This window comes from Gymnoscopelus microlampas (genome assembly GCF_963454915.1).
Source record: "Gymnoscopelus microlampas genome assembly, chromosome: 8".
Taxonomy (NCBI): Eukaryota; Metazoa; Chordata; class Actinopteri; order Myctophiformes; family Myctophidae; genus Gymnoscopelus; species Gymnoscopelus microlampas.
The window spans coordinates 1,942,804-1,957,144 of record NC_139945.1 but is presented as its reverse complement, the minus strand read 5'-3'; the positions used below and the strand labels follow the sequence as shown (position 1 = coordinate 1,957,144).

Genomic DNA, 14,341 nt, shown 5'->3' with positions numbered 1-14,341 from the left:
CTAGGGTTCAAGTTGTTAAAAAGAGATCCTATCACACAACGACACCCCCTTCCCCCTCCTTCTAGTACCTCTGAGGACCCTCAGGGTTCTGTCATAGTGTTTGTTCAGTAACACGAGTCTCCTGCTCTTTAAAGGAGTAGTTCACCAAAAAAAATACTTATTTTCTATCCGTTATTCACCCCATGAAGCATTGAATTCATGGATATATATATTTTTTGTGGCATTCCTAAGCCAATAATTTGATTCCCGTCTCCTACCGGCTAATGTATCCGGTAGGAGACACAAAGTAGATTATTTGTGTCTCCTACCGGAAATATTAAATATATCAAATTATTGGCCTAAGAATGCGACAAAAAACGAATCCATGAATGCAATGCTTCATGGGGTGTGCAATTGATAGAAAATAAGTATTTTTTGGGGGTGAACTACTCCTTTAATAAACACAAAATACTGTGTTTATTATAATGTTCTGGTCAGGATACCAATTTTATCCAATCAGGAGAGAGAACCCATACATACAGGATAAACAAGTGAAATTGGAAGTGATGACACAGAGATATGAGCAGACACACAATTGCAACGGGAACAATATACAACTTAAGCTGACACATGGGTTCAACTCCTCTCTCCTGATTGGATACAATTGCAACCCACTTGAAACATATATTGTATGTTTTATTAAAGAGCTGGAGAGACATGGAGACTCATTTTACTGAACTCTCTATAGCAATGAATACTACCACAATATAGAGCTATTTAACACTGTTACTGAACAAACACTCTATAGCAATGAGTACTATCACAATATAGAGCTATTTAACACTGTTACTGAACAAACACTCTATAGTAATGATTACTATCACAATATAGATCTATTTAACACTGTTACTGAACAAACACTCTATAGTAATGATTACTATCACACAATATAGCTTTTAAAAACGACCTTTAATTGCTGCAAATGCCCATTTAATACTTTTCTCATCACTCATGCTCAAGTTATAGTTCAAGTCTTTAGTTCAAGTTCACGATGGTGTTAATATTTTAAGTTAACAGAATAAGCTCATAATTAGAGGCTGATACTTCTTTGAGTCTGCAGGCTTAATCCGTTTTTTTTTTTTAAGGTGGAAAAGTTGTTCGGATGTGAATGAAAAAAGCCATTGTTGTTCTGATGAAAAAGCTTCTAATTGTTTCCAATAAGCACGTTAACCCATTCAATCCGGGGACGCATCCGTGGCATTTTTAGATTCCTTTGACTATTCAAAAATAGCAGATCTACAAGCTCATAAGCGCTGTTTTTGAAAAATTGTGAAAAAATGTCTTTTAATATATATATTTTTTTTTATGGGAACATTTTTTACTCAAATTTGTGCTTCCTGGGGGGTGCCCTATTACATAACATTTTGAGATGGGGGGGGGGGGGTCCGCATCCAAATACATATCATTCTGGGGGTCCTTGACATGAAAACGTTTGAGAACCACTGATATAGAAACGTATGGATTTAGAAGACATTTGTCCTTGACATGAACACAAGTTTGAGAACCACTGATATATATAGCGACATAAGTTTTTAAAAAAAAGAAGAAATGTTAGGATTTAGAAGACATTTGTAGAATCCCCCAGAAGAAGCAAAGATTTGAGTAAAAAAAAATATTCACTTTGAAAAATATAAATTCAAAGATTTGCACAAACTTTCACGTGCCGCGCTATGAGCTTGTAGATCTGCTTTTTTTTTTTTTTTATATTATTACTATTATTTTTTATATATATTTTTTGAATAGCCCTAAAAAAGACACAGATTGTTTCCCGGTGTAAGTGGGTTAAAGTGCGTGGTCTACGCGTGTAAAACAGGCATTCTGTGGAGAACACAATGGAAGGTTTGGCCCGTGGCTCTGCGTTCTGTCTGTTCCCTGGCCAGGTCGCTCTAATAGCCGGCTCTTGGCAGCCGTGCAAAAGTAACTAAAGTACATTTACTTGAGTACCGTAGGCCAGTGGGGAAAAAAGTATACTCACATATTTTACTGCGAGTAAAAGTATCAATACTTTCAATGTAACTTACAAGAAAAAGTCTGTATTTCAAGATTTACTTGATTAAAATTACACTATTGTTGGTATCAAAATGTACTTTAAAGTACCAAAAGTAAAAGTACTCAGTGTGCAGAAAGTCCCATTTTACAATTTCAAAATGTATAAAAAAATATTTTGGAAATAGCAGATCTACAAGGCCACAATGCGTCGCGACGTGACGCATTGTGAGCTTGTAGATCTGCTATTTTCAAATGGCCGGAATGTAAATGGGGCTGAAGTGGTTAAAGTGTGTTTTGTAATAGTAAATCAAAATCTACAAAGTAACTTGTAACTACAGTTGTTCAAATACTTGTAGTGGAGTAAAAGTCCGACATTTAGCCTCTGAGATGTAGTGGAGTATAAAGTAAAAGTACTGAACATTGGAAATACCTCAGCTAAAGTAAAAACAAAAAAAAACCTCAAAATTGTACTTAAGTACAGTACTTGAGTAAATGTACTTAGTTACTTTACCCCACTGCTGTCTACCACAGATTACATCACACCCCTGGGCTCTTGGGGCTAGATTGATGGCGGTATGCGGGGCGAGCGGAGAGAGAGAGAGAGAGAGAGGGAGAGAATGGCGTGTTACTAATTAGTGCACACTCGTTCTTAATTAGGATAATGGCTTTCCGTGTCAGGCTGTCAATTGACTCAGCCTATGAAGTTCTCGCGTTGGTTTCCAACCCGCCGCCAAAACAACCGCCAAACAACAGTCCTGATACACCCAGAGAAAAAAAACAAAAACTGACTTGCTCAAATTTGACTACACACATGAAAAAATAACGGTTCTTTCAAAGGCTGTGTAATGGTTTCACAAAGAACCATCTCCTCCTAAAGCAGGGGTCTTCAACAGGGGGTCCGGGACCCCTACGGGGTCCTCAGAGTTACTACAGGGGGTCCGCCAAATCATAGTGTGATATGATTTTTATTTTTCTTACATTAACCACTTGAACCCTAGCATCCCTTTTCTGAGGAGAACTTTAGCCAAAAATAGCAGATCTACAAGCTCACAACGCCTCGCGCCGCGAGGCGTTGTGTGAGTATGTGTGAGTATGTGCCGAGTATGTGTGAGTATGTGCCGCGCTATGAGCTTGTAGATCTGCTATTTTTGAATAGCCCAAATAAATAAAATAAAAAATACACAGATGCGTTCCCGGTCAAACGGGTCAAAAGGGTTAAACTGATGTTTGTTTATGCTATATTAACACATCTTTCTGAGGGGGGGGGGGTCCCCGTGAAACCCCTCAAGGGACCCCTCCCTGGGGGTCCCCGGACCCCACACTTTGTGAACCAACTAGTGTAAACCAGTTCCAATCGACCCTATAAAGAAACAAAACAAAAAAAAGAGAAAAAAACCATTAAAAAACACAGCATCCCCCTCAAATGTTAGCAGTCTCACCGTGCCAAAGATCTTTGGCCGTTAACTGTTTGCGTTAGAATATTAACCCATTGAAGACCCGCAGCCGATTCTACATGTCTCCTAAAACAGTTTTCTGAAAAAAACCTATGTTTCTATATCAGTGGTGTTCCATCTTTTTCATGTCAAGGACCCCCAAAATTATATGTGTTTGACCGCCGACCCCCATCTCAAAATATGTTGTTCCAGGGACCCCCTAGAACAGGGGTCTTCAACGTTTTCAGGCCAAGGACCCCCTAGCTGAGAGAGAGAAGAAGCAGGGACCCCCTCTATGTATAACATTGTGTGTCGTCTTTTTTTTTTTACTTGGTCTGCTCTTTTTTCCCTCTATACCAATCCTTTTAGCCAAAAATAGCAGGCGTTGTGAGCTTGTAGATCGGCTATTTTTGGCTAAAGTTCTCCTCAGAAAAGGGATGCTAGGGTTCAAGTGGTTAAGGTAAAAAAAAGAAAATCATATCACACAAAGATTTGGCGGACCCCCTGTATTAACTCTGAGGACCCCCTAGGGGTCCCGGACCCCCTGTTGAAGACCTCTGCCCTAGAAGCAAAGATTTGAGTTAAAAATGTTCGCTTTAAAACAATACATAATTCCAAGATTTGCACACATTTTCACGATTTTTCAAAAAAAATAGCAGATCTACGAGCTTGTAGATCTGCTATTTTTCAATAGCCCAAAGTGTAAAATAATGCTTTTTTTTCAAGCTCAAATCATGAAGTGACACAGATGCGTTCCAGGTCTTAATGGGTTAAATTGAGGTAATTTTATAGCCGTTTAATGTGTAAGCTATTTAAAAAGGGGTTTTCATACAGCTTTGCCCCCTCGTATACTCGGGGGTTTTCTCCAAACAGCTGTGGAACAAACGGCTCTGAAAGACCACTGAGTGAAAATGCACTAAAACACAGCCGGTCTGGCCCCAATTAAGTCCCGATCCAATGTATGCTCTGAAAGAAGGGGGAAAAAAAGACTTCCTCGTGCATCATGGTTTTCCTCAGAGGCAGGGCTGCCAACTACCTGAAATGAATATTTAAAAAAAACAAAAAAAACATACAAAACTAACTTTTAAAAATGTTATATTAACCACTATGTACCCCTGTGTGTGTGTGTGTGTGTGTGTGTGTGTGTGTGTGTGTGTGTGTGTGTGTGTGTGTGTGTGTGTGTGTGTGTGTGTGTGTGTGTGTGTGTGTGTGTGTGTGTGTGTGTGTGTGTGTGTGTGTGTGTGTGTGTGTGTGTGTGTGGTTGCCAACTACCTGAAATGAATATATATTACTTAAAAAAAAAAAAAAAAAACATACATATCTAACTTTTTAAAATATTACATTAACCACTATGTACCACAGTATCTACTGTGTGTGTGTGTGTGTGTGTGTGTGTGTGTGTGTGTGTGTGTGTGTGTGTGTGTGTGGGGGGGGGGGGGGGGGGCATTAGCCAAAAAATACCCCATCTACAAGTGCACTTACGCGTTGCAACGCGTGCCGCTGTGAGCTTGCAGAACAGCTATTTTTGTGACAAAGACATTTGGTGGAAATTGATAATTCAAAATATTAGTAGCTCTCAAAGTCACTCTTTTAGCAAGTAATAGTTGATTCAGACAATATAGAACATCAACAAACCCAGCACTGTTTATTTCTTTTTTTTAATAAACTTGTCAAAATATCAAAATAGCAGATCTACAAGCTCTCAGGCCGCGCTACAAACTTGTAGATATGCAATTTTCGTTTTTTTTTACCCATTAAGACCTGGAACGCATCTGTGTCACTTTATATTTCTTTGGCTATTCAAAAATAGCAGATCTACAAGCTCATAGCGCGGCACCGAGTGCCGCGCTATGAGCTTGTAGATCTGCTATTTTTGCTAAATCGTGAAACAATATTTTTTACATTATTTTCAAAAAACGGTTTTCTCAAAATATGTTGTTCCAGGGACCCCCCAGAAGCAAATATTTGAGTTAAAAATGTGTACAGGATACCAATCATAAGTTCTGAATGACATCAGTTTGTAGTTAAATCACCTCCCTTATTACACGTATTGGGATTCTCAGGCATAAGTAAAACCTTATAACTCCTAAACCTTAGCCTGGGTGCCAGCCTGCTTCGCTGCGTTCGGTGAACTTTTTTTCTCTCTCCGCTTCTCAGTCTGGAATGCCTCCTATCTCCAGGAGGCGGGACACAGCAGCCAAGGTTCCAAACCTACCGTGGCTTCTGATTGGTCTGTGGTGCGGGGCGGGACAAAAAAAACGGTGTGATCGTTTTGATTCGTCATTCGTTTGAACAACATCCAATCAGCAACGACGTTGCCTAACGTAACATATGTAGTTCCTGTGTACTTCCTGTGTAGTTCAGCAAGACGAGTCAATCGGGGGCATTCCAGACTGAGAAGCGCAGAGAGAAAAAAAAATCCGCCGAACGTAGCGAAGCAGGCTGGCACCCAGGCTACCTAAACCTGCCCTCTGAATGCATCCATCTCTCTTGTGAAATTAACTATGCGCGCGCACACACACACACACGCACGCACGCACGCACGCGCGTGCGTGCAACTTCCTGTTAATTTTTATATTTTATTAAGAAGAAAACCCAGACTGGATCTGTGGATCTGGATCCGAATCTTCAATTAGTAAAATCAACAGGAAGTTAAAGATGTTATTTAAAAAAAAAAAAACAGTAGTGGGTTTGGTGATGTTCTGTATTGTCTGAATCAGCTTTGTTTGTGTTTGTTTACATGCTAAAAGAGTGTCTTTGAGAGCTGTTTTACCTTACAATGTAAGTCAATTCTAATCAATGGAGCAATTATTTTATTCAATTTATTTATTTAATTATTTCTAGTCCACCTTTGGAGTTATATCATGGCATGGTAACTACACAACCCAAACCTCTACCTAAGTGCTCTTGCCCTTTAAGTAAAAGTAACGATACCAGAATCTGTTACAATGTGTCGCATCGCAATATTTTTATACATTTGAAAACTTGAAATAGGACATTCTGCATAATGAGTACTTTTACTTTTGGTACCTTAAGTACATTTTGATGCCAATACTTTTGTATTTTTACTCAAGTACATTGTGAATTCTGGACTTTTACTGGTAACAGAGTATTTTTACTTTGCAGTATTGATACTTTTACGTTTCAATACTTTTACATTTTAAGTAAAAAAATGTGAGTACTTTTCCCACCACTGCTGGACCTGCACTTACATTACATTACATTACAGTCATTTAGCAGACGCTTTTATCCAAAGTGACTTACAATAAGTGCATTCAACATATGTAGGGAACGAAACTACTAATCACCAGAAGTTTTAAGTGCATTTCCTGCAAAAACAAGCAACTAAGAGTATACCTAGCGCTAAGGTAAAAGTGCAATATATCAGCTACCTGTTTCCTTAAACAGATGAGACAAAATAGCAAAATCAAATGAGCAAGAGCTAAAACAAATAAGTGTACTAAACAAGATCCAATAAAACAATACAACAATAAAACAAGCGTTCGTACAACTAGTTAAAGGACAACTTTGTTTTTTTACAACCAAGGTTTATATTTTAGCTTGTAATTAAAGTAAATAAATGATGAGTGTCATTTTTTTTTCATTTACTGCTTTCTATAGTTTTAGCATTTTTTGCGATATTTTTTACAGTGGGCGGGGGCATTCTGTCCGGTGGCTAAATATGCCTTTTTTACACAATAAAAAAGGTCCGGCTGTCTGAGATGGCCAGATGTGAGTTATTGGGGGCTAGAAGAGCTACTGTAAATAATAATAAAGAAAACGCCGGGTTAATGTGTTAAAAAAATACATATTTAGCCACCGGACAGAATGCCCCCGCCCACTGTGAAAACACTGTAAAAAATATTGTGAAAATTGCTAAAACTATAGAAAGCAGTAAATTTAACATTTTTAACACTCATCTTTTATTTACTTTAATTACAATCTAAAACATAAACATTGGTTGTAAAAAAACAAAGTTGTCCTTTAACAACAAGTAGGCCAGGCAAAGAGGTACATACTGCTCTTGTCTTTATCAGATCTGCCTTTATTCCACTTCTTTCAAAGTATCCATTGTTGTTTCTTTCTTTTTTTTTTTTATCCTGTCAGCGCCTGATTTCTGCTTGAAAAAAAAAAAAAAACGCTTTAAAGAATGTATTTATTCAAAGAAAAGTTTCACGATTGTTCAAAAATAGCAGATCTGCAAGCTCATATTATGAGCTTTTGGCTATTTTTGAAAAGCCAAAGTATTGAAAGTTAGGGGGGATATTTTTTTTCTCCCAAAAATAGTGAACATAGCAGATGTACAAGCTCACAACGCTGTTTTCTGTAGATCTGTTGTCACTATTATTTGAAATAGGGCTTAAGAGGCTAATTCATTATGTATTTTGTTTTAGTTTTGGTTAACAAGATTCACTCAAAAGAACAATATATATTTGTATGTAGTGAAAGTCTCTTCTCTGCCTGTCAGCACCCGTTTTTTTTCCTTTTTCATATTTCTGTATCATGTGGTTTTCAGTTCATATTATTCTCCATGTTATCTGAGAAGGAACAGGTTATGTAAGCAAAGCAATGGTTTCATGGAGAGAGAGAGAGAGCAATGGAGAGAGAGAGAGAGAGAGAGAGAGAGAGAGAGAGAGAGAGAGAGAGAGAGAGAGAGAGAGAGAGAGAGAGAGAGAGAGAGAGAGAGAGAGAGAGAGAGAGAGAGAGAGAGAGAGAGAGAGAGAGAGAGAGAGAGAGAGAGAGAGAGGTCAATAACATGTCCTGGCTAGAGTTCTGTTAGACTGTTATTTGGACCCACATCTCCACTGTTAACTCCTCTAACCCTTCACCATGGAGCATAGACTGTAAAATAAAAAATAAGAATATGGACTAAGGGAGTGTGTGGGGGGGAGCACAAATTCAAAATAGCAGATCTACAAATAGCTGATCTACAAGCTCTCAGGCCGCGCTACAAGCTTGTAGATATGCAATTTTCGTTTTTTTTTACCCATTAAGACCTGGAACGCATCTCTGTCACTTTATATTTATTTGGCTATTCAAAAATAGCAGATCTACAAATACATTATTTAAAAAAAAACGGTTTTCTCAAAATATGTTGTTCCAGGGACCCCCCCAGAAGCAAAGATTGGAGTTAAAAAATGTATATAGGATACCAATCATAAGTTCTGAATGACATCAGTTTGTAGTTAAATCACCTCCCTTATTACACGTATTGGGATTCTCAGGCATAACCAAAACCTTATAACTCCAAACCTGACCTCTGAATGCATCCATCTCTCTTGTGAAATTAACTATGCGCGCGCACACACACACACACACACACACACACACACACACACACACACACACACACACACACACACACACACACACACACACACACACACACACACACACACACACACACACACACACACACACACACACACACACACACACACACACACACACACACTGATGTGGATTTATTTCATTTGGACAGCGTTGGGTTCTCGTGGCTGCATCAGACACAGTGGAGTCTATCTCTCTGGTATCCTCTCTGGATCACATGGAAGTCATTGTGATCCGGGCTGTGTGACACAGCTTCCCTGTGACTTAGATTAATGCTTCTCAGAACCTTTTCTCAACGTCGAGGACTTATAGGCATGTAACCATTTATCCATTCAAACTGGTGACGATTTAAATCCATTTAAAGGACAACTTTGTTTTTTTACAACCAAGGTTTGTATTTTAGCTTGTAATTAAAGTAAATAAAAGATGAGTGTTATTTTTTTTTTTTCATTTACTGCTTTCTATAGTTTTTGTAATTTTCGCGATATTTTTTACAGTGGGCGGGGGCATTCTGTCCAGTGGCTAAATATGTATTTTTTTACACAATAAAAAAGGTCCTGTGGTCTTTGATGGCCAGATGTGAGTTATTGGGGGCTAGAAGAGCTACTGTAAATAATAATAAAGAAAACGCTGGGTTATTGTGTAAAAAAATACATCTTTAGCCACCGGAGAGAATGCCCCCACCCACTGTAAAATAAGATTGTGAAAATTGCTAAAACTATAGAAAGAAGTAAATTTAAATGTTTTAACACTCATCTTTTATTTACTTTAATTACAATCTAAAACATAAACCTTGGTTGTAAAAAAACAAAGTTGTCCTTTAAAGGAGAGATCCAGTCATATTAGGTCCATGAAAAAGTGTGAGCATGAGTGATTTAGAAGACATCTTGTAGACTGTAGGGCCTCAGGGATAATTCAGTGATAAATGATAATCATGTTAAAGTGTATTGAGTTGGATACTGTTTATTCCTCTAACATGTCCCGTGTTTTTAGTTTATTGAAATAATGTCATGCACATCTTTCCAGTGCATAGCCTACTAACTAGCCCTACTGCAGGCCTTGGTAGTTTGAAGCTCTTGCTCCTGAAATGATGGATTATTTATAAGGGGAAAAGCCGTCATTTAACATGGCAGGTCAATAGGTGAGAAGCAGAGTTTGCCAGACCTTGGTCCGACAGAGTGGATTGGGTGGGGCTCAGCGAAGGGTCCATAGGCCACCGAAGTCTGACGTAATGTACACATCCTACCTGGTTCTCGTTTATTCCACCCCCGTTCTGAATCCCCATAGACGTGTTTAATATCGCGTCAAATAAGAACCGTGTTCCAAAAATAAACAAATGACCCCGGCGGTTTGACTCTTATGGATATGAAGCATCAACTGACGATAATGTTACTTCCGCCGAATTAGTTAAAGGTAGGGTAAGTGATATTTTTTGGTTAAAACAAAAAGTATGTTGTTAAAAGGTTAAAACACTATATTCTGATAGTAATCATTGCTATAGAGTGTTTGTTCAGTAACAGGAGTCTCCCCGTCTCTCCAGCTCTTTAATAAACAGAAAATATATTTTTCGGTACGTGTCAAACTCTCAGCCAATCAGGAGAAAGTACCCATTTTTAAGCTTCATCTTTATAGTGTTCCAGCTCCAATTTTGCCTGCTCATTTCTTAGTGTCATCATTTCCAATTTCACTTGTTTAATCTGTATCCTGATTGGATAAAATTGGAAATGAAACTGAAACTGAAACGAAAATGCATTTTCTGTTTTATAAAGAGCTGGAGAGACAAGGAGACTCCTTTTACTGAACAAACACTCTATAGCAATGAGTACTATCAGAATATAGAGCCATTTAACACTTATTTTAACCAAAGAAAATCACTTACCCTACCTTTACATTTTCGCCAGAAACAGACTGTATCAAATATGAGTGACTGACTATCATAAACGATACAGAACCTCCTCCCTGACAATATCGCCGATACAGTTTGTTTATTTTTGGAACACAATTCTTATATGAGACGATTCTAAGCTGACCCAATGTTATTCTCCATAGAGACATGACTTTACGAACCTGGGGATGAACGAGTGACGTCAGGACTTCTGTAATCTCTCAAGAACAGATTCTGCCCTGCGGTGGAATCTGTCGGAGAGGTTCGTCATAACGTGTGCGCATTGGCTACAAGTGGGCGTGCCTTCAGATCAGGAAGCAGGCCGCGCTTTACCCAATCAAATATAGTGGGCGGGATTCACGTGTCCATCCACCCTTCTCCCCTCGAAACTAGCCGAAACTAATTTAACAATAGCGTCCTCGGAGCGGACAAAACCACGGAAAGATATTCACATTTTAAATTACTCTTTCATCATAGAAACAAGTGGGCTTATAGCCAAAACCATCCATGTTCTCTGGGAGAAGTGGTGTTAGTGTTCCGTGTAGAAATATTGTTAGTGGGAATGAAAACGTAGTCGCACCAACCGGAAGTGATGCGTTGAAGGCAGACATGAAACCCCGGTTTCCCTGTGCACTGGTCTTCCATTTGCCTCCGGCCAGACCCCACAGACAAAATCACAAACAGCAGAGGTCGCTGTTTTTCATTTTCTGTGGGGTCTGGCTACGCGAGACTAGGACTTCTGTACTCTATGGCAGTGGTTCTCAAACTTTTTCATGTCAAGGACCCCCAAATTGACACTTACTAGCCCGCGGACCCCCATTTGAAAATACATGCCAAGGACCCCCCATAAGAGAAGATGTTTTTCGGCCCTACAGCAGTGATTCTCAACCGTTTTAATTTCAAGGACCCCCCAATTTGACATGCATTAGAGGCTACGGACCCCTATTTAATGGCATTTATATCTCTGGGACCCCAATTTATATTGTAAAATCAATGGGTTCCATTTTTACACTCTCAGAGTTACAGACCCATAAGGGTCCATTTGGTTCCATTTTTACACTCTCAGAGTTACGGACCCATAAGGGTCCATTTGGTTCCATTTGTACACTCTCAGAGTTACGGACCCATAAGGGTCCATTTGGTTCCATTTGTACAGTCTCAGAGTTACAGACCCATACGGGTCCATTTGGTTCCTAACTATCTATCATTTAGCTGGGCACCCCCTGGAACTCCCTCAAGGACCCCTGGGGGTCCCCGGACCCCACTTTGAGGGTTCTGGGTTTAAATGGTCGTTTTCTGTGTCTGTCTTTTGCAGTTTCGTCTGGAACCGTCGTCTCGTCGCCGTCTGTCTCTCAGAGGAGGAACGGGTTGCGGAGGAGGACAGCCAAGACAAGAGCCGCCTCCTCTAGAACCTCTGCTGACCCTGTCCCGTCCCGTCCCGTCCCGTCCTGTGTCCTCTCCATCGGTTGTCCTCTACCCCTGGTTCCTTCCAGTGCGTTCCATCTCATCCCAACCAGACAGCCTCCTCTCCCGTTGGTTTCATAGTGGTCTCCAAGCCCCCCCCCCCCCCCCTCGTCTAGCATCACCCTACACCTCCCTCTCAAACTGCATCTGAACCCCACGCTCCCCTGACCCGTCCTCGTCCTCATCACGTTTATTCAACCCTTCAGCAGGATCACAGATTAAACACATGACATAAAAAGACACAGGCTGTTATTGATAAACACTTCATTATTCAGCTGATTACAATAAAAAAAACACCTCGATATATCAATCAATCAGTCAAAAGACCCAAAAATCAAAAGATCTTTGCTGAAAAATAAAATAACTCTGTACCCTAAACCCCTGATGGGACGTTTATCAGACAGAGTCACATTCCCTTCAACAGAAACCACAACTCAACCTCCAACCGTCTTAAAACGTCTTTCTTTCCTCGGTTCCCCTCTTCCCCTGATTCCTACAACCCCAAAGTACCCCCTTTTACCCACTTTTACCCTGTTGTACCCCATTTAAACCCCCTTTTATCACCTTTTACCCGACTGCAGACGTCCCGCAAGAGACGACCACAGCATAGCATCAAAGAACACTTTATTCACTCAGGTTTAACAGCTCACAGATCAGCAGCTCCATGTTTTATCGTTAAAAAGAAATAACAGTAAAAAAATACATTTTCTTTCTTCCGCTTGCTCTGATGCACCCCTTGTAATACCTCCCTCGTACCCCTAGGGGTCCCGTACCCCCGTTTTAAAAGAAACACTGGTCTAACTAACACAGGCATCCATCATGGAGGCTAAAGACCTGATGATGAACAAGATGAAGACGGAGGAGGCAGAGAAGGAGAAAGGGAGGGAGGAGGAGGAGGTGAGAGGAGGAGGAGAGGAGGAGTCAGAGGAGGAGAGAACGCAGCAGCAGGAGAACGGCAGGCTGATGCTGGCCGACGGCCTGAAGGAGAAAGGGCTCAAGAGCTCCCCCTCTGGCCAGCAGGTGTCCAACGGCTTCCCTGCCTCCAGGTTAATACAGTTTCTACTTTTTATATTAGTTTTTGCATAGATCATTTATATATATATATATATATATATATATATATATATATATATATATATATATATATATATATATATATATATATATATATATATATATATATATATATATATATATATATATATATATATATATATATGAAGACGAACCAGAATACGACCAAAGACATGAAAAGCCAATAAGAAACAGTTTCCCCCGCTGGCCTCGCCGCACACGCACACGCCTCTCTCTCTCTCGCTCTCTCTCTCTCACACACACACACACACACACACACACACACACACACACACACACACACGCGCCCGCCCAACTTTGTCTTTCATGTCCGTGTCCGTAGCGTAGCGGTACATGAGACTCGGGCGGAATGCAGTGATTCCGTGCCGCCACGTTAATATTGGAGCGTCGGGTTTATATCCTTAACCCAGCCAGGTTGTGTAGCCTACATAACTCTCTATGACATAACTCCATAACATAGGACAAGCTGCTGTAAGTTTGTAGACCTCACGGTCAGTGAAAAGATGGTCGGGGCTCCCGAAAATTCTCTCGCAGAAGCACTGCTGCGCTGCTGCGCTGAAAATAGCAGATCTACAAGCTCACAAAGCGTCGCAATGTGACCTGTTGTGAGCTTGTAGACCTGCTATTTTCAATACAGACAGATCTACAATCTTATCTGAATGACTGTTAAAGCAGTTTGTTTAAATTACTTTATAAAATTATATATTTTCACAGCGATTATTTATTAGTGTAGATATACACATTTAGGAGTGGATTATGTGTCCAGATGCTTGTCAGACAGTCAGACAATGGTGCTCCGCAGGTCTAGAATGGAATAAACGGGTGCAGCCAACGTCAACAACTGGTCTCGACCAGACGTGAGATCTCAGCATACCGTAGGATAAAGCCCACGTCAGGATATATTGATAAATGCCGAAAGGTGCGGTGATTACGCCGTACGCTCATTATTCGGGCTGCACCGCGTTGATAAATGAGGGCCACTGTGTGCCAAAAACGGTCCGGACCGTTTTTTAGAATCCATGCGGGGAGTGCCATAAACGGTCCGGACCGTTTTTGGCACGTGGGGCCCACGTGGGGCGCTCTAACGAAACTTTGGGATCATCCA

The 14,341-nt window shown here is 40.2% G+C and overlaps 1 protein-coding gene across 1 annotated transcript in view; it reads left to right on the top strand.

Annotated features, from left to right (window-relative positions):
• Window positions 1-12,841: 12,841 nt before the first annotated feature.
• The window catches only part of slc6a4a (solute carrier family 6 member 4a), a 42,314-nt gene continuing 40,814 nt past the window's right edge, over window positions 12,842-14,341 (top strand). The window contains exon 1 of the mRNA XM_084065189.1: window positions 12,842-13,187. Coding sequence (XP_083921315.1) covers window positions 12,961-13,187 — 227 coding nt within the window. The 5' untranslated portion in view covers window positions 12,842-12,960. The remainder of the gene's footprint in view (window positions 13,188-14,341) is intronic.